Raw genomic sequence first — 26,919 nt, 5'->3', positions numbered from 1 at the left:
ATATTTAATTTTTGAATTTAAAATCAATAATTAATTTAATTTAAATTACTTCTGAAAACAAAATAACTTAATCACTTTATTAAAATTTTGGTTAGTATCTTGCACTTATTTTGCTTTTCCTCCCTCTAACCTTTTACAATAGAAGACAGTGATTTTTTAGTTCAAAGGACCTATTAAAATTTTGAACTAAGTTTTTGTCAAAATATATACATATTTATTACTAGAATTTATTCTGTCAATAATACTTTAGCCTAAGAGGGGTATTAATCACAAAATGCGATCTCATGTTATTTCACTTTTCATTTAAGTATGCTACCATTCAGCAAAATGGTACTGTAAGATATTTCTCTTTTAAATTTAATCTGACTGCTGCTGATAAACAAATTAAGCTATTTAAAAGTAATAGATGTAGTCCTTAAAAATATTTTTTTTTACCTTTGAATCTGATTAATTTAAATAAAAATTCAATTAATTCATGATATAGCTAATTACAAACATTAAATCTTTTTTATAGAAATACCTTACATATTTTTTTACTTTTCAAATGCACAAAAGATATATAACATTCCCATGTTAATCTAAATTAGTTAATTCACCTAGCATTCCTATAAAGTATTTCGCTATTTCACCTGGTACAACTAACTCTATTGTTAATCTCTGCTAATTAACCATATTACACTTTAAAAGAGCCCTTTTGAGCAAATGCTAAAAACTGAACATTTTCGTAACTTTTATATACACTTTTTTTATTTTATTGATTTTGGAAACTATATGTAAGTGGTAAGTAGAGCAAGTAATATTCATAATCACATCATACTGAATAAGCTAAATTTTTTCTAATATCCCCAAGCTAAGTACTACCACATTTTTACTGCAAATTCTCTTATTACTTCCCTTCCCAGAATATTTTATACAGTTCTAGGAAGTTGCACTTAAGAGAATATAAATTTTTCATTTTCTTGTATAGGCTTTATTTGCAATAACTTTGTACTAGATATCTAGACATTTATACTTTTTATTGTTTCATCCAAGATAGTACAAATTGGATCATTGATGATATGAATATTAAGATAAAAAGCAGAGACAACTACTGCTTATGAAAATCCATTACTAACAGAAGTTGATTTTATTACTGCAAACTGCATACTAAAAAAGTCTTCATACACTGTTCTTGCAACTAAAGATAAATCATTGATTTCAATGCAAAACAGGAAGAAGCAGAAAATTCACACAATGAACTTTAATGAAGTACCATTAATCTGGGTTTAAAAATCACAAATCAGAAACACTTCACGTATTGGAAAACTAAGTAGTTCACGCTACTAATGTTGAACAGACAGATAATTTAAAGGTAACATAAAAATTATATATATGGAAATAGAATGCTTCTTCCTCTAGAATAAGCTTCGAGTTTCTCTTCAGCAGCTGCAAGATTATGCAATTCTTTCTTCCCAACTACACATAACTGGTCAGTCGTGAATTCGGAATGTTCATTTGGGCCCACTGCACTGCATAACTAGAATGTGAGCTAAGCTACTTGATGATCAAAAGGTAATTGAAGAAATCTTTCAAAGAATTTTAACTATAATAAAATTCTCTGCTTAATAATAAACTATTTTTTAATCAGTTGCAAAAATGACATACCATCACGGTTTTTAAATATATATAATACATGAAAACAAAAATTAACTATAAAGTAACATATAGAGAACAGATAACAACTGATGCACATGTAGCAAGCAAAACAGAAAGGAATAATAAAAAATCACAAAATGAGACTTTGACAAAGGCAGAATTGAAGTTAGTATTTTTAACTAAGCATTCAGTAAATGATGGATTGGATTATTTAATTATGGCAAAGCACATGAGGGCTATGTGCCTAAAGGGAGGGATGCCTTTGTGGAGGGCTTTTTACGGGAAACTGACTCGTATACACGTTACACATGGGGAAAACCATGAAAACGCCCATGCAGCCAGGCCGTTCGCGGGATTCGAACCTCAGACCGAATTACCAGTGTTCAGCGTCTTTACCGCTCGGCCGCTGGTGGGCCCCAGTAAATTATGAAACTGATGAAAACTATGAAATAATATTTATAAACAGATAAAAGTTACGAAGTTAAAATATTCAAAAACCATACATATAGTTCCAGTTGAAAACTGGCATAATAAAATTAAAATTAGATTTTGCTTACCAGATATAAGTTAACATTTTAAATTAAAAGAAACTAAATTTAATGGGGAAAATGAGGCCAAAAAATTGTTCATTTTTCAGATTGATGGCAAGTAATTTTACTTCCCTTGACTCCTTTACCATCTTAAAAACATTCCTACTTACATTTCGAAATTCAAAATTTTTAATGGCCATGATCAGAGTAATTGGAAAGAATTATGAAACACCAAACAGCAAGCCATATAAATTCATAGCTTTTTCTTATATACTTATTTTGTGATTCAAATTGGGATAGGCAGTTTGATATCATGCAATAGCATAAGATATTTAATGACAACATATCAGCTAGCATGCTACTAGATATAATATTCTCAAAAAAATTTCTTTTTTCAGTTGAACACTATAGAATTTTTTTAGTCAAATACAGAATTACCACAACAGATATGTTTACATTCAATAATTACTTCAGGCTGTTGAGTCATTACGATGCTTTGAAGCAGAAGGCATGAAAAATGAGCAGTGCTCTCGCTGGGATATATACTCCCCCTTTTAAAGGACGACTGGGGGATTAGGGGGCCCAATCGCCAAATCCTGGTAGTGAAGAATCATCATCCACCACCTTTTAGTTTAGACATCACTGTACAGTTATCAAAACGTTTTTTTTTAAAAAAAAGCAGAAGTGGAAAATGAGCAATGCTCTTGCTGGGATTCAAACCTGGACCTTTCGAATAATCATCTAGTGTGCTACCATTACCCAACGAAGGCATGCAGAAAGGAGTGAGAAAATACCTTATAAGGCAATAACCAGATATCTACAATTTTTCTGACGTAAACAGGTAAAGATATCTCGATAAGTAATTCAACCTGGAAGCCAAGCAGAAATCTGTATCTAACTGCATTGTTAAAGGATGGTTCTGGCCATTTGAATTTTTGTAATTAGCTAGAAGTAAAATCCAACTTTGGATCACCAAGTTAAATGTCATAGTTTCTAGAAAAATGAAGAAGTGGCTAATCTTTCTAATTGACTAGAAGTAAAATTTGGATCACCAAGTTAAATGTTGTAAATAGAAATCAGTTCTTAACTGTTTCTACAAAAGCTTGTTTCTAGATGAATACATTAAGTAAGAGGTCAGTCAGTTTGAGTATTGTTTAAAAGGTAGCAACTTGAAGCTATCTTTTAAATGGTACTAAAAGTGATGACCTTTTACAGACCAAGGAAATACCGGAAAGTCATCTTCATGATTCAGTTATCACTCTGAAACAATTAGAGGGAATAGCATGAAATATTGTTTTGATGAAATAGGGCATTTCACGGGAAAAACAAATAAGACTGAAGAATGAAAGGGAATGATTTTAGGTATGCAAGTAGTTAATCAGAATCTTTTGCATGTGAATCATTCTTAGTTATATACTACCTTCTTCTCTAACCTTTAGTCCAAGTTCATCTTTGTATCGAAATTGTTTATCTTTGTTTTCCGAAATAAATTACATGCATATACATTCGTGCAACAAAAAAATATTATTGTGCCCAATGTAATTCTTCTGGAGTTGAATTAAGAATGGCACTGATATTGTTACGAAATGTCAAGGCGCGGTGAGATGGCTTCCCCGCAAAGCAGTTTTACAGTTGCCATAAAATGGCAAGAGAAGGCAGGGTGCCCCATTTGGCGAGAAATTGCCCGTTTGGCAACATAATTGGCGATATGCCATGGACTGATGGAGAACCTTCTGGAACGAATTCTTACCGGTTTAGCCCAGAATGTTCTATAACACAAGCCGAAAGCTATATAAAGCCTGCTGGTCCGCAGTCAGTTAGTATCGAGAGTGTGCCTCATTGAGAGGGAGAGTGAGTGTGTCTCGTCTAGAGTGCGAGTGTCTCATCTAGCTAGTCCATGCGGAGACGATCGAGTTGACAGCCGGCCAGCGAGTGCACCGAAGGACTCTCTTAGTGCATCATCGAGAGAGCCTGTTGAGATCTGGGAACGACTGAACCGAAGAGTTGGGAGCTGTGCTCTGTGTGTCGAATGCATTGCGAGTTGCAGCGTGGAGAGTCTCGAGAGTACAAGGACTTCTGAGAACGACCAAGCAGAGTCGGGAGCTGTACTCTGGTGCTTCGCAGTGAAGCTGTCTCCACCGTTATAGCCTGACAGTGTTAAGGCTGTGTCGCTGATTGTTCCAGTGTGTGTCTAGTAGATCTTCGACGACTGTAAAACGTGGTTTTGGAGCTGTCCTGACAATACTGGTCAATAAAGTGTGTTTTGATACTTCATCAAGTGTGATCGTTATTCACTCCAAATCCACACGAACCCTGTATGAACGTGAAGGAAGAAAATAACGTAACAACTGGTGTCAGAAGAAAAGAAAAACGCAACAATATTTAAATCAAGTTCTAACTACACACTCTAATTTTTAGAACAGTTCTATTTAATATTGTGGCTTGCAATTCTTATCACTAGCACTAAACGCACTAGAAAAATGCACCACCAATATTCTTTTTCTAGATTTGTAACAGATGGTACAAACTAAAGTTCTCTAGGCTTCATAACCTTTTGATATCACAAGTGAGTGGCGTGGATAGCACATATTTTACTGCCGATTTGAGATATTTCTTCTTTATAGTTTTTTCTTTTAAATTACTAACTAGTACAGAATGCTAAATTCCAACATGGCCAACGTTAATATGTGATTATAAAAAAACTGTTGCTGATTGTTATGCAAATTAAACTTCATATGATACATAGAGTTAAACAGAAAATAATAAATTTACACATTTAATTTGTTAAATAAATAAATACAATATACAATAAATTATATATATTACATTATATGATACATTACAATTATTAGAAGTTATTTTCTCTCTCACAAAGTTTCACATATCATTAAGGTTGCTGTCATCTAGTTAGATTTCATGCCAACGTTTATGTTTGGTGCTAAGTAGTACCCTATTAATATTAAAATACCAAATCTGGTAATTCTGGAATAAAAATAATATCCACAACTTAAAACTGCATAACAAGTAATCAGATAGGACAATTATGGATATATTATATTTAAATACAGCATTACTTTTATTCGCTTCCAATGAAAAATACACACAGATCAAACATACATGAGGTTACCTAATAGAAAATAATTTTGACAATACACAAAATTGAAATAAAATAGATCCGAAAAAAATATCCTCAAAAGTAACATTCAAAATACATTAAAGTAATATATACTAAAAGCATTTTATACGCCTATTAGTATCTGAGAAACATACAGCAAAAGAAAATATACATATCAACAGAACACAGAAGATAATGCTAATACTGACAAAATTGTATATATAATTTTTATCATTACTGAAATAAAATCATGCAAAACTTTTGAAATATTTCACATGGGTGGGGAATAAGCAAAATTTAAGCAGGATTTTTTATCAGTTTGAGGACATATTAAATTGTAAATAGACATGTACACTGCATTATTTAAGAAATTCCCAGCATTTTGTTGAATTTGTAAAAGAAACTTCTTTAACATTATTATTTTTTTTCTTTTACTATTTAAACTTACAATACAAAGACATATGATAATTTGAATCTTTAAACTAAAGATACTTTTAATTAAAACATCTAAATACGTAAGTGAAAAAAGCTGCTTAAAATACATAGGTGTACACTGCACACACACATACACAAAAGGCTGGGGAGAACAGTTCTATATCTCCCATTCTACTGGCCCGATTGATGAAATTCAAATTGCATTTTTCATGTCTCAAAAGCACGACTTAGGTTATATATAAGATTTATATATAGCATTGTTCTAATATAGGTTTTTTTTTAACACAAAATCGGACTTATTCCGAAATGACATGCCAAATTCTTTCCATATTTCGATTCTATGACTCAAATTATGCCTAAATATTAAATTTTGTAAAATTTAATGCAAAATTTACAGAGAAATCCAAATATTTATCTTGGTGTATTTTTCAGTTTGCACCAAGTATAATTCGTTTAATGAACTTCTTAATATATGGCAAACTATTTTCCTTTCCCTTTTTACATTGCGCATGAAGGGAAAAAAAGGCACATTGTTCCTACTTTCAAATAATTTGAACAAAGTGCCTAAATCACATTTGATGTTTTATTGCTTTCAACAAATATATAAACTGATAAATTCAAGTATATCTTCGGAAATTTTGAATAAAAAACTCTAATTTTTTGCAGGTATGCTTAGAAATATATCTACTTTAAGATGATGTTTAAATGTTATAGATTACAATTCAAAATATTTTTCGAAAAATTTATAAAAATTATTTTAAAATACAAATTTTAAAAATAAATCATTAAAAATGGGCGAATTTTATTTGGAATGAACCTAAATTTCAAAATGTGAAAGGAAGAATCAAATAAGTTTAATAATAATAATAATAATAATAAAAAAAAAAAAAAAAAAAAAAAAAAAAAAAAAAAAAAAGATATTAACAAATGTGTACCAAATTTAATTTACATTGAAGAGCTAAAATTTTGAGAGCCAATTTTTTAAAAACTACTAGTGAGATTTTTACAAAACTTGTCAGTTTCGCATAATTTGAATTGTAAAATCGAAATATGGGAAAAATTGGCATGTTATTTCCGAAAAAGTACAATTTTGTATCAAAACACCTACATTAGACCAATGCTATATATAAATCTAATACATATCCTAAGTCATGCTTTCAAGACATGAAAAATGCAAGTTAAATTTCTTCAAGTGGCCCAGTAGAACGGGATATGTAGAACTGTCCCATTTTTTTTTGGTGTGTACATATTAAAAAAAAAGGGGGGGGGGGGGAGAGAGAGACAGAGAGAAAGAAAACCAAGTTGAATGAAATATTAAAATTTAAGAGAATGATTTTAATTCAAAAGTTTCTGATAATAAAAGCTTAAAAATATAAATTTTCTTGGCGCTGACGGTTCTAATCAAAATTATTACAGCACAGAAATAACCACAATCCCCTAAAAAATTAGTTGATTGCATATAAATATTAGGATGTTTGTTTTTGAATGATTTTTCCTTTGAGGAAATTTCACAATGAGTAAAATGTTACAATTACACAGAAACTTTACAATGATCTGAAAAAGATCCATAAAATAAAAATACAAAATCTATAGAAACACATATGCAGAAAGTTAGAGACTAGTGCCAGTTTAAAAAGACTCACTCAGAAAACACAAGAGCTCAAAACATATGATCAGATGTTTTAAAATTCTTAAAATGCAGATTAAACTCAGCATCTGAACTCGTATATAACTAATATAGTATATATACACGTATGACAAAATATTCAGAATTACTATTAAAACAATTATATAAATATACGTTACATCAAGATATACATACAAATTGAACAGTGTATAGTATGCACAATGTTATCCAGTTAAAACATGTTAGATTAAAATATTTGAAAAAAAAAAAAAAAAAAAAAACTTACCTTAAGGATGAGTGATACAGACCTATTTTTTATTACTTTAAAGCTAATTTATTGTGGGAGCATTTGGCAATCTAATAAAATGTACATGACATGGCTTGAGTAACAAGTTTTGCCATTCTTTTATTTGCAGAATAATCATTATTTAACTGAATAATGGTGACAATTTAGACATGAATTTACCCCACAAGTAGATTAAATATAGTAGTTAGTCCATCTTGACCACCATGATCACCTGGTATCATTTTACCAACCTTCTACTTCTAAAGCTTAGTAGAAGATAAAGTTTATGACACAAAAGTTCAAGAAATGTAAGATTTTCATGCTCAAAATTAAAACTACCATTTTCTACAGAACCCCCATCCATACTATAGATAACCGATTTAAAACTGATTCACAGATAATAAAATATAAGATATTTTTGTTATAGGTTTCCCTACATTGAGCTTTACAGCCCTTTTTTGTGCTAACTTTAAACAAGCTGTTCCATGAAGTTTAAGCAATATTTCATTTTTTCTCTCCCCCCCCCCCAAAATTACATCCATCATAGTACTGCAGTTTCATTCAAAATGTATTTTAATCAAAGTTTTTTTTTTTTTTTTTTGCCTAATTTAAAATTTTACATTTGTATTTTCCTCATGCAATTATATTTTCAGAAAATAATTTTTAAGGAATATATTAAATACCACCTAAAAAAATTTTTTTTTCTAGAAAATAAAGTTCTCCTTTAATCACTGCTTTTACATAATTTTTCACTAAGTTCGATATCAGGAGACACCAACTACATACTTTGAAAATAAATTACGGCTCAAAATCCACATTTTAAATCCCTAAAACTTATGCCTCATTTCTAGATCAAGATTTTAAAAATCTGACATTTTTTTTAATGGTACTTACGTATTATCGCAACCAGGTTGGCGCGATTTGTAAGTTTGAGTAAAAAAGTATGAATAGAAAGAAATTGTACATTTATTAATTACAGATAATTTTTAATACAGTTTTTTATATTATTTTGTTTTAAAATATAAAATAGCAATTAAACCCTTCAGGTTTTGAATTTGAATAAGTTGCAGAATTATTTTTTCGGCGGAAATCTTTTGGCTATTGCTTTTAGCACTGATTGAAAACCGTCTTCGACATTAACAACTTGAGGCCATATAAATTCGATAAGGTATGAGTCAAGATGATGACGGGCTGTTCCTCTCTGTTTTTTGTTGCGACATTTGGCTGAGCCCCACATGCGCTCTACTTGTTGTGTGTGAATGCCGGTGTTGGAATCCACAAAGTTATATTTGTGATTAACAGTTCCATGCAGAAATCCAGCACTTTCGAACTCACTTGTATTGTATCCTTTCCAGCAATCCGAATAAATGATGCTTCCTTCCTTGATATTTTCGCAAATTTTTTCCATGAGGGTAACGGCGCTTCTGTTAGGTACAGTAACCAAAAAAGTCTCTTTCTTTTCTCGGCAAATTCCGCCGAAAACCCATTGCTGTGGTAGTACATGCCCAGTGTTATTTTTTCTTTTTACAAATAAACTTTCGTCTAAACACGTATGGTTGCCTAATTTGGCAATTTATGCGAATTTTGGCCTGGTTGCGTTAATACGTAAGTACCTTTTTAATTTCCAACAATCTAATCACAAAAGAAGCCGCATTTTGTGTACCCTAGGGACAAATATATTACTTCCAAATTCTCACAGCTTTGTTATAAATATTTCCTGCAATTTATACTGCTGAGGGGAGAGAGGGGAAGAGAGTTTCAAATTTTTATGTGATTCTGATCTATGTAGTTTGAGACGAGTGACAATGACGGATACTAATTTCTGTCATAAAGGACTACTTTTGAGATTTTTTTTTTTTTTAGCTTTACAAATAGTCTCCATTCTTCCATTCTGTACTGGCACATTAAAGCTTCAAATAATGTATCAACGCTGTTGCAGTATACTTACATATCAATGCAACCACCTTGGCACAGTTTGGTGGCCTTTAACAGATGAAAAGGTAAACATTACTTATCGGGTGAAAGTTAGCGAATTTGAATTTTTAAAATTCCAAAACAATCTATATCAGTGATGGCGAACGTTTTTGGGGCCGCATGACCAAAATCATTTTTGGGGATAGGGGGTTACCGCGTGCCAAAAATCTCTGGTTAAGTCCCCATCGGAGAGTTGTTTACCATGTTTTACCAGGCACAGTGAAATTTGAAAGCTGGCCATTGTTAGGTGGTTTGTTTTAGAAAGATAATTAGAAAAACCAACTTTCTGGTATATTCCTCAATTATTTCCCTTCAATAAACTCCTTCCATTCAGCTTCATCAAGTTCAGCAACAGTCTTGTGCTTGGTGTTAGAATACCGTCTGACACACAACACTTTCCTCAGAAAGTATGCATAATGCTTTCCTATTATGTTCAATAACTCCAAATGATTCTGTTGAGGCCTCTTGAAATGATCTTCCAGTATCAATGTTTAACTTTGCCTCTTTTTGCTGGAGTTATTTGGAAAGGTTCAAGAGCTAGAGTATAGAAAAGCACAAAATTTAAAAATGAAGCATTAAATATAAATCGATTCAAATATGAACAGGGGATAACAGTAACCGCTGACATGGACATCTCTTTGCTAAACTTCTGACTTTAGATTTCATATGCTCCTTTTCGGCTTTATTGGGCTTATTTTGGCTAAGCGCATATGAATAAGCTTGGTTTCCCTACTAAGCTTTTCCGTTTTGCTATATTATCAAATTGCATGTTTTTACATTCCATTTAAGATATTAAATTAGAATTATTCAGAAGTCACCTCAATGTTTAGATCTGAAAATTATAAACTATTTAACAGTGAAAGTATTCTTACCGGCAGTCTGCAATAAATTTGAATTCGTTTAACAACAATTAGCTGCTTCAACTTTGGAGTATTCTTAGAAATGTAACAAGCAATATGATTAGCCCAAAAAACTGAAATGTTATAAATTGGGTCAATTAATATGTATATCATTTCTATGAAGATATATGAAAATGCCATATCTAGGCTCGAGTTCTATGCCAGTGGCATTATGCAACAAGAAATGCTCAAGAACAGACTAAAACACTTATTTAAATTATATAGTATCATTTTATTGTGATTATTGATTAAGGAATATTTTAGTCATGTGCCGGCTGATGAGGCTCTGCGTGCCGACTGTGTCACGTGTGCCATAGGTTCGCATTGTGATTATTGATTAAGGAATATTTTAGTCGTGTGCCAGCTGATGAGGCTCTGCGTGCCGACTGTGTCATGTGTGCCATAGGTTCGCCATCACTGATATATATTTATCATAAGTAGGCAAACACAGTTAACATATGAAAAGGAAAACATTTTAATTATTAAATACGGATTACATGATACATTAAAAGATAAAACACATTTTTAACAAAGTACTTTTCTAATTTTTTAGTGTTGTTCTTCACAAGGAGTCGGCAGCTATATAGTAGAATACTCTGCATATGCGTCTTTCATAAATCACTCATGAAATTAAAAAAATAATTTTATCTAAAATAATAAAAAGTTGTCACATAAATACATAAAATAAATAAATGAAGTGATAAAAAATTTATAGATAAATTTTTATTTGCTACATTTAAATTGTTAATCATAATTTGGAATTTAGGCTTAAATATTATGTTTAAACATTACACATGAATAATAAAAAATTTATATTATTGTTGTTGCACATTTCATTAAAATATACTTCAGTTTGCCAGCATTCTTTAAAACCAAGCATGAGATATCTATAGACTTTTGAATTACCTTCTACAGCCTTTAGTTTCTTTTTCGTAAGCATGAAATCATTTTTCTTTTTTCTTATTGTGAAAATTCTTTTTGAATACAAAATATGGAACTTGCATATTATTGCGTTGACTGCCCAAGTAGTGCAATTATCAATGACCATGTCCTTTAGAATTCTACAGCAATGATTGGTAACCGTTGACGAAATTCCCACAAATACTCAAGAGGATAATACATTATGTACCAAAAATTTTTAACTGTCCTCATTTCAACACATTTTTGCATTTCTCATGCAAGAACTTACACAGTTTTACACACACTGCTATGAAAAAATGTACTAAAGAATTAAATGTCACTTCGGTGTGTATCAGTTAACTAAACTAAATGCAGGTACATTTCCCATAACAGAATGCGAGTCTTTGCATACCACATAATACAATTTCATTTTTAAAGGCATGCTTTTCAAAAAGAGTACTTGGAAATTTAACTATTAAAAATTTAATTTCCAGAATTATGCAGTTTTACATTAAAAAGTATTAATATCTTTATAGAGCAGAGCTTCAAGCTATCACATTCACTGCTTATCATACACTGGTGCATGATTGGCGTTATTACTGAAGAGCTAATCATGCTCTGGCATGTAGTGTGGGACGATGTCTCAGGTGCCAGTCCCGTGCTGGCACGGAAAAAGCTGCATCTCATGGTTTATTTCAAGTTTAATTGGCATTACATTTTGAATATGTATGCTGGTATTGTCGTGAAGTGAAGGTTAGAAACTATTAGTAAATGCATGTTGTTTGGAATGAAAACAGTTTCATTTCATCGAAAGAGCATACATAAATAACATTCTGAAATATATATTTGCAATACTATCATTATAACTATCTTACAATAAATTCATAACAATCATCGGGTAGAGTAGACTTTAAGGTACCCCTTGTTTTATGGCGAAGTTGTTGTTTGATTTATCGCCAAGTTGTTGTTTCATTTATGGTAGCCCGAGTAGTTGAATGTTATGGAAACCCAACTGTGACGTAATCGGGTCATGATTCTGGGAAATTTTGAATCATGGGATGTTTTGTAAGCGTTTTTGTGGTGTGTGTTGGTTTGATTCTTTAGACGGTAGAATGGCTGAATGTAGTAAGATTAATTTGAAGTTTCTGTACGATTTGGAGCGAAAGGGGAAAAGAGCTTTAATTGACTGGTGTGTAAATGAAGGTTTACTTAGTAGCCATTATACGTGTCCTGTATGTAGGAAGGATATGTGTCTAGTCAAAAGTAAAAACCGCTTAGATGGATTTGTAGGAAGAAAGGTTCAGATGGTCACTATGTGAAGCGTTTGATCAGAAAAAGTACCTGGTTTGAAAAAAGTTATTTGAGTATGACTGATATTTTGATTTTTATGTGGCTCTGGGTGTACAAAGCGAACTCGAAAATCATGGTAAGTGAATATTTGCTTTTGGTAGAGCTTAAATGTATAACATGTTTTTCCTATTTTATGTTATTTTATTGTTTGGTTTAAAATGTATTTGAGATTATGTACTTTTTGTTTGTCTATATTGTAGAATTTGGTGCTCCTTTGACTTTTTAAGTGAAAATATATTGATGTGTACATGGACAAAGAAATGGGAGTACACAATGCAAGTTTGTGCAATTCTGGGATTTTTTTAAAGTGAAAATAGGTCGACGTGTACATGGATAAAGTCAAAAGAGTGCGCAATGCCATTTTTGTGGAATTTGGGATTTTTTTTTAGTGAAAATAGGTCGACGTGTACATGGATAAAGTCAAAGGAGTGCGCAATGCCATTTTTGTGCAATTCGGGGATTTTTTTTTTAAAGTGAAAATAAGTCGATGTGTACATGGATACAGAGTTTGTGCAATTGTTTGTCTTGTTATTTTGGCTTTGTGTAGCAGCGATTTTTGTTGCAAAAATCACTGCTTCGCAAGCCAAAATAACAAGTCAAAGAACTGCACAAAATCGGTATCCATGTATTGCCAAAAATCACCAAGGGGTACCCTGAACTATACTTTTACCCAATCATCTTTTAAATCATATTTCTTGTCATAAGTAAGTTTGCACATGGGTGCAATCAGTTTCTATGACACAGATTTAACCACTTGCGCTACGACTAAACTTCATGGTTGCAGTGCCGTGCGCTACAATATAACAAGCGGTAAAGTGTGTCCTTTACGCAGCTCTGCGTCTGCGAGTGCAATCCAGAGCTGTAACTCAAGAAATAAACAGTCTTGTTGTTAGGCGATATGTGCACCACGTTATTTTCATTTTTGTGATAAATGCCTATTGACGTGGTGTTCACGTCGCTTGCGGTTTGAGACAAAAGCATCTCGACGTGTGTGGCACATCTTTTTAGCGCAAGTGGTTAACTATCAACATAACCTCACATGACCAGCAGCAAAAGTTTCAAGATATATACATGGGAGGGATACATGTGTAAATTTTTTTTTTAAAATGCTCACTCATATATATAATAAATTTTACAATATACATGTACTTAAATTGAAACAAAATTATCATTCCACCAAACATTTGGTTACCTTCAAAAGTTATCACAAATGTTCTTTCTAAGACTTAAATCTAGTTTGGTCTAAAATACCAGATTTTTATCAAAGTAGCTAATTCAGTGAAATTTATAATGCAAGAGTTCTAATAACTTTATTTATTTATTTTAAATTTTACTTGAAATTTCACATTTAGATACTGACGAAAAGCAAAACCTAGAGTGCAAATATTATTAAAATAATATATTGTAAAACAATGATTGCATTTCAAAAAATATTTTTTACCAAAATGCAGTGTACATTAAATCAATGACAACTGATAATTTTTTTTAAAACTTATTGGAGAGGGTGAGGAAAAAACAATACTGTCTACGATTTATTTTAAAAACTGCATCCTTAACAATTTTATATAAATTACTATTAAACTTGTTGTTGTTGTGGCGCTGCTTGTGGACGTGCAGCATATGGACAACCAAGAAATTGATCTGCGATTCGTCCAGCTTCACGTAAACCACTCAGAAGAGCACCATGAACAGTTGCAGGATAATTACGAATAGTGTGTTCACCAGCAAAGAAAAGCCTTGCAATTCCAGTAGACTGACTACCAGATGGAGTAGGAGATATAATAGGTGTAGCTAAAATGTCATAATCATTACCAGTAGAACCAGTTGCTACATATGAATATGAGCCTCTTGACCATGGATCTGCCCTCCATCGTGTTACTACAGTTTCTTTTGGTTGAGGCACTGCTCCATTACCAAAAATTCCTTTTAAAACAGCTATACACCGACCAACAACAACATCATCACTGACATTTTCCATAATAGCAGCAGCCTCTCCAGCTACTAATGCAAGCAGTACTGGTGCTCGATACAAATTCCAAAATAAGAATAACTCACCTCTACTAGCTGTTGTGCTACCAACATGACCAAACAGATTAGCATTTGGATCCCAAAATACACGATCAAAACATAATACAACTTTATTAAGATTTCCAAAGCCAAGTCTTTGTATTGCAGCAGCTTTCCAATCTGGAAGTGGAGGAATAAATTGAACTGCATTTGGTGATTGTACATTTGATTGAATCGAATGCTTCATTACACCTAATGGTAAAGTGCATAACACAGCATCACCTTTGAAACTAACCATGCCAGAGTTTGCTCGGGTATTCATAGCTAGTACTTCAACTCCTTGATGAGCATAACGAATGCTTTTCACAGCCATATTAAGTTTTATGTCTAGACCATCAGCCAGAGCAACAGGAACACATGAGTAGCCATTTCGAACTGTCATATGGCTTCCAGTAAACTCAAAGTCATCATCTTGATCCCAATGCATTAAAGACAGGTTATTTAGAGGTGTCGCATTTGCAAATTCAAGATTAGCAAAATGCCAGTCTAATACTTGGCGATCTCTGGAAGATAAATAAACATCACTTGGAGGAGATGCTTCTAATTCCTGTAGTTTCTCTTCAATTTCTTTTTGTTGTTCTAGATACTGATCCCATTCTTTACATGCAGCGCCAATATCTCTCATTTTACTACGGAGTACAAATTCAAGGGTAATATCCTTTTGTTGTTTTGATTCTGAGAGTTCTTGATACTGTTTGCGCATTTCTTCTATTTGATCTTTGAGATGCAACATTTTATTTAGATTGGCTTTCAGTTTATCTTGAAGTTCTAAAATTGCTTTCCAGTGTTGCATTTGCTTTTCTTTAACATGCTTCTCCTGCAATTTGATTACCCACTCTAGAGCCTGTCCTAAGGAAACAGGCTTATTATGAACATAATTAAAATCAAGCTGATGAGATAAATAGGAAGTAGCTTCTAACAGTCTATTGAATTCTCTTTCTACCATTTCATCTTTATCTTTGGGTACAGTATTCCCATTAGATTCATATAAAGGGCATTTTTGTCGTATTTTGTGCAGTTCCATAGTTATCTGTTTACTGATCACTGTTATAGGATTACCACCCAATCCAGTAACTACCATAGCTCCTAAATCTGCTATATAATTACCTTTGCGAAATGTGGCAACACGTCCACCAACACGATCTCTTGCTTCCAAAACAACAACATCCATTCCAAATTGTTGCAATTGCTGAGCTGCAGCTAATCCAGATATTCCAGCACCAATGATAATCACTTTACCAGCTTTTTTGAGAGGTAACATTTTCAGTCGCTTGAAAACTCCAAAATTGATGAATCCATGACGTTCAAGAAATGCATGAACACGCATAACAAGTGGTCCATCACTATTATAGGGAGGTTCAATATGAAGCAAAGCTGTTTCAAACACTAATTGTTGTTTAGGATTTTCAAGCCATAATTGCAGCAGTCTATTTCTAATATAAAGAAATACTTTTTGGCTTTGAGGCAAACCTTGTGCAATGTCAGGGAAGCACGCAGCTTCCTGGGCTGTCATTTTATCGAAAGGAAGGCGACTCTGAAATGCAGCTCCTTCAAGTCCTGTAGGATCATCATGCTCACTATCCATTTCTTCTATATCTTCATTAGGATTAGCAGGTGTAGAATTTTTTTCAATTTTGTTTTTATCATCTATATCAGAAGCATTTTCTTCTTCTGATATGTTAACGGTCTTTATTTCTCCCTCCTTGTGTTCCACTTTAGCACGTTTCCTTCTGGTTGATCTTCGTGTTTGCTCATCTCCACTACCACTAATGTTATTTTTCTCATGCTCATAACTTCCATTCATACTTGTTTCACTTTCCATTGGGCTACAACGTCTCCTATCTTCTAATGTTGGAATTGAGGTCATTCTTGAATGAAATCTTCACTGTATACTTGGATCTACAAAATAATAATTGCAAAGTAGAAATTAAGTAATTTCTATAAAATAGTAGTTTTTCAAAGAAAGGGGTTACTTACACACTTACTTCATTGCATGCTTATAGAAATTATGATAAATTTACTATCCACACCATAGTCTTAACAGATATTTAAAGAAATAACTAATTTGTCATATTTCACATTATAAATGCTTTTATTAACAGAAATAATATCATAGTGGCCAATTTTGAAATATGAAAAACAATGAGTTTCCTACATGGCAACAACATTAAAACACAATTTCAAACTGACTTAAGTTCACTTTAAAATGGTTTAGGTGAATTTAGTCTAGTTTTGGCACCTGGGCAGTTGTCCCATCCTGTATAGAACTATACTGGTAGGAGAACATAATGTAGAATTATGGCATGGAATTTGCACATTTTAAGATTCATTAATTCAATAAATTTAACTTATTGTTGGGGGACATTTTCCTTAATAAAGGTTTAAAAATTAAAAACCAGGAGTTTTGGTGATCTGGGAGATGTGATAATAATATACATTTTCTTCCATCTAATTATGAACTAATATAATTATTTCAAGGGGCTGCTAATTTCTAATACTTTGATCAAATTACTCTCTTTTATGGTTTATACAAATTGGATTCACATGCACTATTATAAAAACATTTTTTGATACTTTCTGATTATCTGCACACTCGGCAACATATACGAGAACTGTCATGTCTCTAGCGTGTTTTCGAGTATTCATGGGACAAGAGCAAACTTAAGTGTATGCATACCATGCTTGAGTACATATGGATTTATATGCCTCATATTAACCAAATGGTATCCACCAGCTATAAAAATTTAAATAATGACCACATAGTTTCAAAAAGTACTGATTTTTTCTTGGTATTTACATATTAATGCAACCACCGTGGTACAGTTTGGTGATTTTTTACTAAAGAAAAAGAATGATGACTGATGTGTGCAAAAAGTTATATATTACATGCCTACATATTTTGCATTTTAATCAGATATTTGATCTGAAAATCAAATAATAAAACTATTTACATGGAGACTTTTGTCTCTTTGGTCTTTGCAGAAATTTCATGACAATCCCTTTAATTCTCTTTTATTAATTTACAGCAAGTACTACACATCTGTAAATTCTTTCACTGTAGGAAAATCCCACAAGTACATACTTTAAAATTTAATTTAAAGCAAAAATCCTGATTTGATTATAAAATATGTTGGAACTTAAAAAACAATGAAAATAGACATATCAAATTGGCAACCTTGCTTGTTCAGACTGAAGGATTGTTATGCGCATGGCTCATATCGTTTACGAAAGAATTAGGAAAGAATAGATTAGACTTAAAGTCATTAACTAAAACTCACCAATGGAAGGAGCTTTTTAGATAATTTTTGTAGATCCAAAGTCAAAATTATCATTAAATTTCCAACTATAATTAGTTATCAAGTTATCGACTATGATTAGTTAGTTAATTTCGTTTTTTCACACTTTTCGACTTAGGGTCAGCAAAAATTATTCAAAAACCTTCTTTCATTGCTGAATTGGATTTTCTTGAAGCTGTTCAAATTCATAAAGATTTATCCTGTTTATTTAATGATTTATCTTGTCCAATTCCTTCCTTCCTAACACTTTTAAAATGCTATTTTTTTTTTTTTTTTGTCTGGAAGATGGTACCACCTTCTCTTTTACTTTACTGCTGTAGGATATAAATATGACCATTTGTGACCACTGCTTTCCAGTCTTGCAAATTTCTTTGCTACTCATGAATAGGGGCCTGTACCTGTTGCCCTCAAAATCAACCGAGTTCTTCACTAAATCTACACCAAACACAAGAATGCTGCTTTGTTAATTTTATATTAACTCTTTGTTGAAATGAAGCAGAATTTTCTTGCATCTCGAGAGCAAGACAAATGGTGAATATTTCCCATATTGCATTGCACGGTTCACCTAATCCTGGTAAATATCAGTGAACCACTCAATGGAGTGTTAGCAAAACTATTGCATTAGTAAATATTTGGGGATGTGAATATTGTTCAAAAAATAATTGTTACTTTTCTGTTATTAGGACAGGTTTCAATGTGCATGTGATTATGGCAAAGCCTCAAGGGCTATCTGCCTAAAGGGAGGGATGCCTTTGTGGAGGACTTTCTAAGAGAAACTGGCTTGTATACACGTTACACATGGGGAAAACCAGGGACAGGTTTCAGAAATGGAAAATTATGCATGCATGTGTGCATGTATCTACATATATATGTGTGTGTGCACACACATATATACATGCATACATGAACACAAACATTCATAATTTAGGTTAAAATAACATGACAAACAAATATTAATTTAGAAGTCAAAAATCAGCGTTTATATTTGCAAATTTTCACAGGGAACTAGTTTCAATGGTGTTCCCTCGTTAGCATCTTTAACCCTTAACTTCCCACTGTTGCATTTCTGCAACATATGATTTATTTTAATTTAACAGACTCAATATTTTTTTTTAATTACCTAGAAATCACTTATCTAAGAAAAAAAGGTTACTGCAACGAAATACATGCTAAATTTGTCACTAGATAGCAGCACATTTCCCCCAGAAATCGCAACAATTATAAAAATCTCTGATTCCTTAAGAACTGTGTTTTTGCTATAAAAAGAATCCATTATATTTTATGCTTCCTCTTGTTTAGTGACGAAAAAAAATTACCAGGTAAGAAGTTTAAACATTTTATGTTCATTTAAAAGAAATTTTGATTTTCTAATAGAAAAATTTTGAATGAAATTTGATTTTAATTATATGTTGCAGGTCTGCAACATTGGTCTTTGGTTACCATTTTGACATGGCCAAAAAGTGTATACTAACCCAAGATGAAATTGCTAGATATATGAATAATTTTGACGAATTGAGTGATTTAAGTGAGGATAGTCTTGAAAATTCTGCTGGTGATGTTAATTTTTTACCTGATTGTGTGTTATCTAATGATGATTCATTCGGATAGCGACTGTGAAATTACTGCTCGACCGCTGGTGTATTTCAGTCAGAGAACCTTTTTTAAATTTAACTGTTAAGAATAATAAAACATTTTCAAAGAATATTTTATGGAAAAATCAAAACATTTCATTGATTGAAGAAGTAATAAAATTCCATGGAGATGACACGCTCCCAAGAGAAATTACGGATTTGGACACTACGTACCAATTTTTTAAATATTTATGGACGGAAGAGATCGTAAGTAACATTTATGAAGACAGCAAACGATATGCTATTCAAAAGAATCCAAGTAAGCCTTTGACTATATCAGAGAATGAAATAAATCAATATTTGGGTATTTACATTTATGCATCTCTAGTTCACCTGCCAAACTATAGAGCATACTGGTCAGAAGAGCTTGGATTTGATCAACTAAAGAAACAATGAAGAAATCTGAAAAAATAATAATAATAATAAAAAAAAAAATCGGTACTTTTCCGTTTCGCCAGCGCAAATCTCGCCAAGCAGACTTTATTGGCGACAACACAGAGCATACACATATAAAATGTTATCAAATGTTGGTTCTAAGAATTTTTTATTTTGAGGGCATAAGCATTTTAATATCGTTTAAATTTTATAAAAAGCCAATGAATAAAGACAATAAATTTGTAAAAAGTCATTAATTTAAGAATTTACTATGCTTTCATGGTACAACATCCTGATTCACGTAACCCCAAGTGATCTCATCTCACGTAAACTACACTAAAAAAATCTAATTCTCTCAGTAATTATCTACATTAATTTCAAGTTAAATCTTAATTTGGAATACAAGTTTAAATGCAAGAATTATTTCAGTTCATACGAATAGCTTACTCAGAAATTATGTAAAACCAGAGTGCTTTATTTCGCTAGTGCATTCTCATTAGTTTGACCTTAGAGCATAAAACTGGACTATCTGTTAAAAATTCTATGTAATTGTATGCCAAATGAATGAAAATGTAATTGTATGCCAAATGAAAGAAACAATGAATCTGATAAGAAATGACTGCGACTTATTTTGAAAATGAGGCTTAAAAAGCTACCAGCGAGGATATTCCGTTTGGCATCAGTTGTACCATTATTGGCGACTTTATCGCCTGCGCTGGCAAAACGGAAAAGTACCAAAAAATCTAATGAATTTACAAAAATTCAAATCTGAAGTTGCATCATGCTTATGCAAAATGGGGTACAATCGAAATGCCAAAAGAGGAAGATCTAGTAATACTTCAATAGAACAAATGTCCCAGACTAAAAGATGCAAAGGGACTGCCCAATCCGTTCCACGTAAGGACATTCGTAGAGATGGTATAAATCATTGGCCAATATGGTCAGAAATAAATACGGTGCAAGTTTCCAAACTACAAGAGCTACACTCAAACTCAGTGTGAAAAGTGTAAAGTAGGGGACGTTTCACAACATAGTCAATAACTGCTTTAAAAGTTTTCATTGTATGTAAGGCTAAAGCAATTTATAACAATGAATAATAAAATCCTCATATAAAAAAAAGTTTTGTAATTTTACAGCACTACTGCGCAATGTTGCACTTCTGCAACAAACAAAAAAATGACTGAAATTCAATTTAAAACTGCTTAGTTTTTTTAAAAAATATTTTTTCCTTTTATTATTACTTAAGAAGTAGCTGATATAATTTTTTCATAGAAATTTAAAAAATTGGGAAGTTAAGGGTTAATATGCATATATACATTACATATAACAAACATGAGTTTATATAAAAGAGCTATTGAGAGAAAGATCTTGTATGCATGTGGCGCATTGTGGACTGGAACGGTCTGAATGTGTAACAAAATTTTGAAAATTCGAAGAATCAGTTTATTGGGGATTACTAAGTGTTTTAGAACTGTTTCTAGAGTAGCTCTTTAGATTTTGGCTGGATGTCCACCGATCAATATTTTAGCCGAAAAAGAATATGCCATCTTTAAATTAAAAGCTGGTAATAAAACTGTCAATTGTTTCAATAAGATCTTCTCAGCTAGAGATTTTGACATTGAGAAAGGTTTAGACATTCATCCAGCTTTATTGAAACGGTTGAATTGACATAAAGGCCTCCCTAATATGACAGGCTATCAATTTTTACTGATGGATCTAAATTGAATGGTCATGTGAGGGCAGGCTTTTGTGTGTTCTCTGATGAGAAACTAAGCTTTAAATGGAAATATAGACTTTCTGACAATGCCTCTGTCTATCAGGCAGAGTTAGTCGCTTTGTGAGAGGCCTTATATTGGCTTATTTCTAATTCTGTGCTAGATCCTGTGGAAATCTATAGTGATTGCGAAAGCACAGTTGTTTCAATTACAGATGTTTGTCCAAATAACGGTCTAATTAAACAGATAAAAGATATGCTCACTTTTCTTAGTGCTTTCAGAGATGTTAAACTCTTTTGGACAAAGAGTCATATTGACACCATTGGTAACAAGTTAGCAGATAGATGGGCAAAGGCTGCCACTGAAAATAAAATAATTCATTTTTAAGCAAAGACTTCCTTTGACAGTTTAAAATCCTTGTTGAAAAGAAAAAGACTTGACTCTATAGCAAGCAAAGTGCAACGACCCGGATTCTAAAGGAAGATTCAAATATAATTTAATCTACACTGTAAGTGAGAGAAGATGCCTAAGTGACAAGTATCTAAACCAAGCTTTAACTAATCATAGACAATTTTCCTTTTATTATAATAGGTTTTCTATTAAAAATTGTTCCTGTCCATGTGTAATGTCAATATTGAGCACCTGTTGTTTAGATGCTCTTCTATGAAAAATATTGTTCTAAGATTTATTCCAGATATTGTTAAATTTAATATTCTAAAGGATTTTAAGTAAAATACAGTGACTAAATTGAAATTGTCAAATTTCATAAAATATGTATCTGTAAATAAAATGAATGTATATATTGATTGTGTTTAAAATTTTGGTTGATCTTTACATTACGGTAACTGGTAGTTTGGCGACATTTTGGAGGCGATAAAGGTTACTACCTGGGACTTTGGTAATAATGTGAGCAGTACCGAGTTCCGATTACGCATTATTTTGTGTGGGGGAAATAAGAGATCATGGGATATGTCATGTGATATTAATGGACGAATTACGGTTCTTTAATCGGAAAAGGGGGGAAATCGGGAAAAAATCTGGAAATTTTGTATTTGGCTTTATTCTGTGTTGTGTGAAATAGTGTTTGTGAATTTTTGGATCCCATGGCCGTAAGTAAAGTGAATTCGAAATGGGTATTTAGTGGTATTGAAAAGGATAGTAAGAAATGTTTTTTAAGGTTGTGTGAGAGAGAAATAAACATGTTTTATTATGTTATTTATTTTCCCTGGTATCTTGCTTTGAAAGATAAGTATGATTTTAAAGATTCTGAAAGAGAATGAAGAAAAGTGTATCCGCCACGTAATGAAGATTCTGAAGGAGATTAGGTAAGTTAGTATTTTTAATTATTTTTATGCATTGTTGGAAATGTAAGGTGGAAAGGAATTTGGTATTATTGGGAAAATTGTTATTAGCAATGATTTAATTTAAAGTAATTAGGATTGTAAGGTAATTTTTATTAATTGAATGTATGTGCTCATGTATATTTTAAGTGGTGTTTTTGAATTTAATTATATTTTAATGAAATGATAGTTATTTTGTGAATTTTATACTTGTAGGAATTTGGTGTATGTTTAAGTTGAAATAAATGTGCATGGAAATAATTTAAATATTTGATAATAAATAATTGTAATGCTTCATGTATGAATTCGTTGGTGACGTGTATAATGTAATAGATGATTTAGAGGTAAAAGTTTTTGGATATTTTATTTATTTTATATGTGGAAATGTTCATATTTGTAAAGGGTAAATACTTTTTCGCGATCATGTAATTTCATATATGTTCTTTTTACCGGGTTTAAAGATTGAGAAAATTGTCATGTATTTTCGTGAAATTTTTTTAATTTATGAGATAAAAGCAGTGTACATGGATATAGTGAAGAGTGTGCGGAATGCCATTTTTGTGCAATTCTGGGATGTTTTTTTAAGTAAAAATAAGTCGACGTGTACATGGTTCAGTGATATTTTAATGAAACGATAGTTATTTTGTGAATTTTATGCTTGTAGGAATTTGGTTTACGTTTAAGTTGAAATAAACGTGCATGGAAATAATTTAAATATTTGATACTAAATATTTGTAATGCTTCATGTATGAATTCGTTGGTGACGTGTATAATGTAATAGATGATTTAGAGGTAAAAGTTTTTGGATATTTTATTTATTTTATATGTGGAAATGTTCATATTTGTAAAGGGTAAATACTTTTTCGCGATCAGGTAATTTCATATATGTTCTTTTTACCGGGTTTAAAGATTGAGAAAATTGTCATGCATTTTCGTGAAATTTTTCGAATTTATGAGAAAAAAGCAGTGTACATGGACATAGTGAAGAGTGTGCGCAATGCCATTTTTGTGCAATTCTGGGATGTTTTTTTAAGTAAAAATAAGTCGGCGTGTACATGGTTTATGTGTATGTGTTATTTTGAAAAACGCGTAAGGTGTATGGTATTGTGCACTTTTTCCGAATTTTGCAGTGAATATTTGTCATGATTAAGCAGTTTTGTTTGATAAAATTTCTAGCATAAGTGTAATTCGGCTAGTAGATTGTTGGAAGAAGTGTTCAGTAGATAAGAAGAAAAGAAACATGTCTTTACTTCGTGAAGACAAAATGGCGGCGGGGAAAAAAAAATAGAGGGTTGCTGTAGGGGAGTTGGTCGCCAAATTTTCGCCAAGTTACCGTAATGTAAAGATCAACCAAAATTTTTCTCCTGTGTTAAGAAAAACTAGGGTGTTTATAATATTCTGTTATTTTATTTCTTTGTATATGTAAGTAACATATTTTTATGAATGTAAGTAACGTGTTATATTTTTCAAAATATTTAATAATGTGCTTTTGTTGGTGTAGCTGGTAAATCTCACCAGCTCCTAGACTTAGGTTCATATTTTAGTTGCTTATTCTATTTAAAGTTATTTCAGGTAGTATGGTGGTAGTGCTATTGCTTAATGGGCCTGATTTAGGCTTTGTTTGGGATCTCAAGGTTTCTTTAATTAAATAGCTCCACTAAGCCCTGTTAAGCCTCTAACAGCGGTACAGGAAGGTCGACCAGTCATATAACAAACATTCATATATACATTTCTGAATCTGGTCCAGGTAATAGAAGAGTACCAAATAATCATATGGTACTGTATGTGATACACACATCTATAAAGAGATACATACAAGTTTAGCTGTGGTTAAAATGTAAGGAAATATTCTTCAAACCAAATCACTGAGATATGAATATCACCTGTAATACACCAAATAAAGGATAATATTACCATGTTATGTTGTCAAGGGAATGTGCAATAGCGAGATTGTGCAATTCTCTGATTTTATTAAGTGAAAAAAGGTCGCTGTGTACATGGATACGGAGTTTGTGCAATTCTTAAAAACGTGCCGAGCAGTGGCTGATTTTTCACTTTCCACGCTTTTTGGATCTGCTCATAAAGAAATGTATTTAAACACCCACCATTTATTAACTAAATTTGTATAACTAATTATGACAAAAAATCTCATGACTGGATGATGGTGGTCAAGTCACTCGGGGGGTTAAATCTGGTACAGTGATATCTTGACATGGTAACATTAGGGCTTTGCTTATTGCTTAGATTAAACAGAAGAATGGTACTGGTAGAACATTTAAAGAAAATATAATAATAAATTTGTCTTGCAAACAGAAGATTTCAAAAGAACTCTAATAAAATGCAACAATACGACACATAAAATAAAATTATATAAAATTAAATCTGAAGAAGTGGTGGTGGTGTATTTAATTATGGCAAAGCACACTAGGGCTATCTGCCTAAGGAGAGAGATGTCTTCGTGGAGGACTTTCTAAGGGAAACTGGCTCGTATACACCTTACAAATGGGGAAAACCACAAAAACACCCATGCAGCCAGCCCGTTCGCGGGATTCGAACCTCGGATCGAACTACCAGTATTCAGCGACTTTACTGCTCGGCCGCTGGTGGGCCTAAATCTGAAGAAGAAATATGAAAATGGGTAAATAAAAAACAAAATTATGACTTTAAACAAATTGCACCAACAAAAGTGCAATTTATATGCTGATACATTACTTTTGTTAATAATTTTTGGTACATTTCTTTCGTTAAATACCTTACATAAATTACGGTACATTTCTTTTGCTAATTACCTTAAACAACACCCTAAATAAATTATTAACAATTTTGTGTTTAAAACAATAACAATTTGCTTTGGTTCGCATATTTTCACTGCAGGTCTTTTTAAAATGAATTTTTAACTTGTTGAGTACAATAAGAGAGTTCATAAAAATCTCTTGGTTCTGTCCATGTATTTGTTATTTAGCCCTTTTTAAAATTTTATCGATATATTTTTCTTCACCAACTTTTAATCAACAGTAATGACAAAGCATTAATTTCACAATTAAAAGATTTAACCAAAGATGAGGTCTCCTAGTTAATTTGATTATTTTTGTTATTATTATCATCAGCAGCACCGATTAATTTTTATAAATCCTACATTTTACACATAATGTTACAGGTACAGCTCTCTGTTATAAAATCCTATCAAATCAGGCATAGTTACCGATTGTACTTTATAAATGGCAATAATCCGAAACAGAACTTAAAAGATAACCTAAATTTCGAAGCAAATAAAATTCAAGAAAGAAACTACCACATTTTTGAAAAAAGGCATACCTTCTAAAAATAATAATCAGCATTTTGTTTTTCAAAACATATAGAAAAGATGATGCATTTAAATTCACAATTCAAAAGCATTATTTTGAGCATTGCGTGGCGTATAAAAGCATAATATATCATTTTTGGAAATTAAAAATGGGCTTTAAATATCTTACTTACATTATTTTAATGCAAAAGTTTCAATAATAGTTTCTCATTCCAGTTTTCATTAAACAATCATTAATAAAAAGAACAGGAAGTAAACTATTAACTTGTGCCGCTTCGAATTTCAATCCCGAAATTTTGTTGCCAGTTTCTTGACTAAAGTTGTAATTTATTCTAGGATGAATTGCCATTGATTTATTCATTGAAAAAAATTGAAGTTTTATTTTATAAAATATATATTTCATGATAACTTTAGGTTATTAAAGCAAATATGTAAGTTTT

The 26,919-nt window shown here is 31.8% G+C and overlaps 1 protein-coding gene across 1 annotated transcript; it reads right to left on the bottom strand.

Moving 5' to 3' along the window:
- Positions 1-999: 999 nt before the first annotated feature.
- On the bottom strand, positions 1,000-26,777 carry Su(var)3-3 (lysine-specific histone demethylase Su(var)3-3). The gene is made up of 2 exons (XM_035351456.2): positions 26,653-26,777; positions 1,000-16,717 (listed from the first exon to the last, which is right to left on the bottom strand). Exon 2 carries the CDS (start codon positions 16,683-16,685, stop codon positions 14,328-14,330), a length of 2,358 nt encoding a protein of 785 aa, XP_035207347.1. The 5' UTR covers positions 16,686-16,717; positions 26,653-26,777; the 3' UTR covers positions 1,000-14,327.
- Positions 26,778-26,919: the final 142 nt, after the last annotated feature.

This window comes from Stegodyphus dumicola, chromosome 1 (assembly GCF_044657685.1).
Source record: "Stegodyphus dumicola isolate Sdum_Otavi_A_Nest chromosome 1, ASM4465768v1".
Classification (NCBI taxonomy): Eukaryota; Metazoa; Arthropoda; class Arachnida; order Araneae; family Eresidae; genus Stegodyphus; species Stegodyphus dumicola.
The sequence above is the reverse complement of the archived record's forward strand: the minus strand, read 5'-3'. Positions and strand labels throughout refer to the sequence as shown.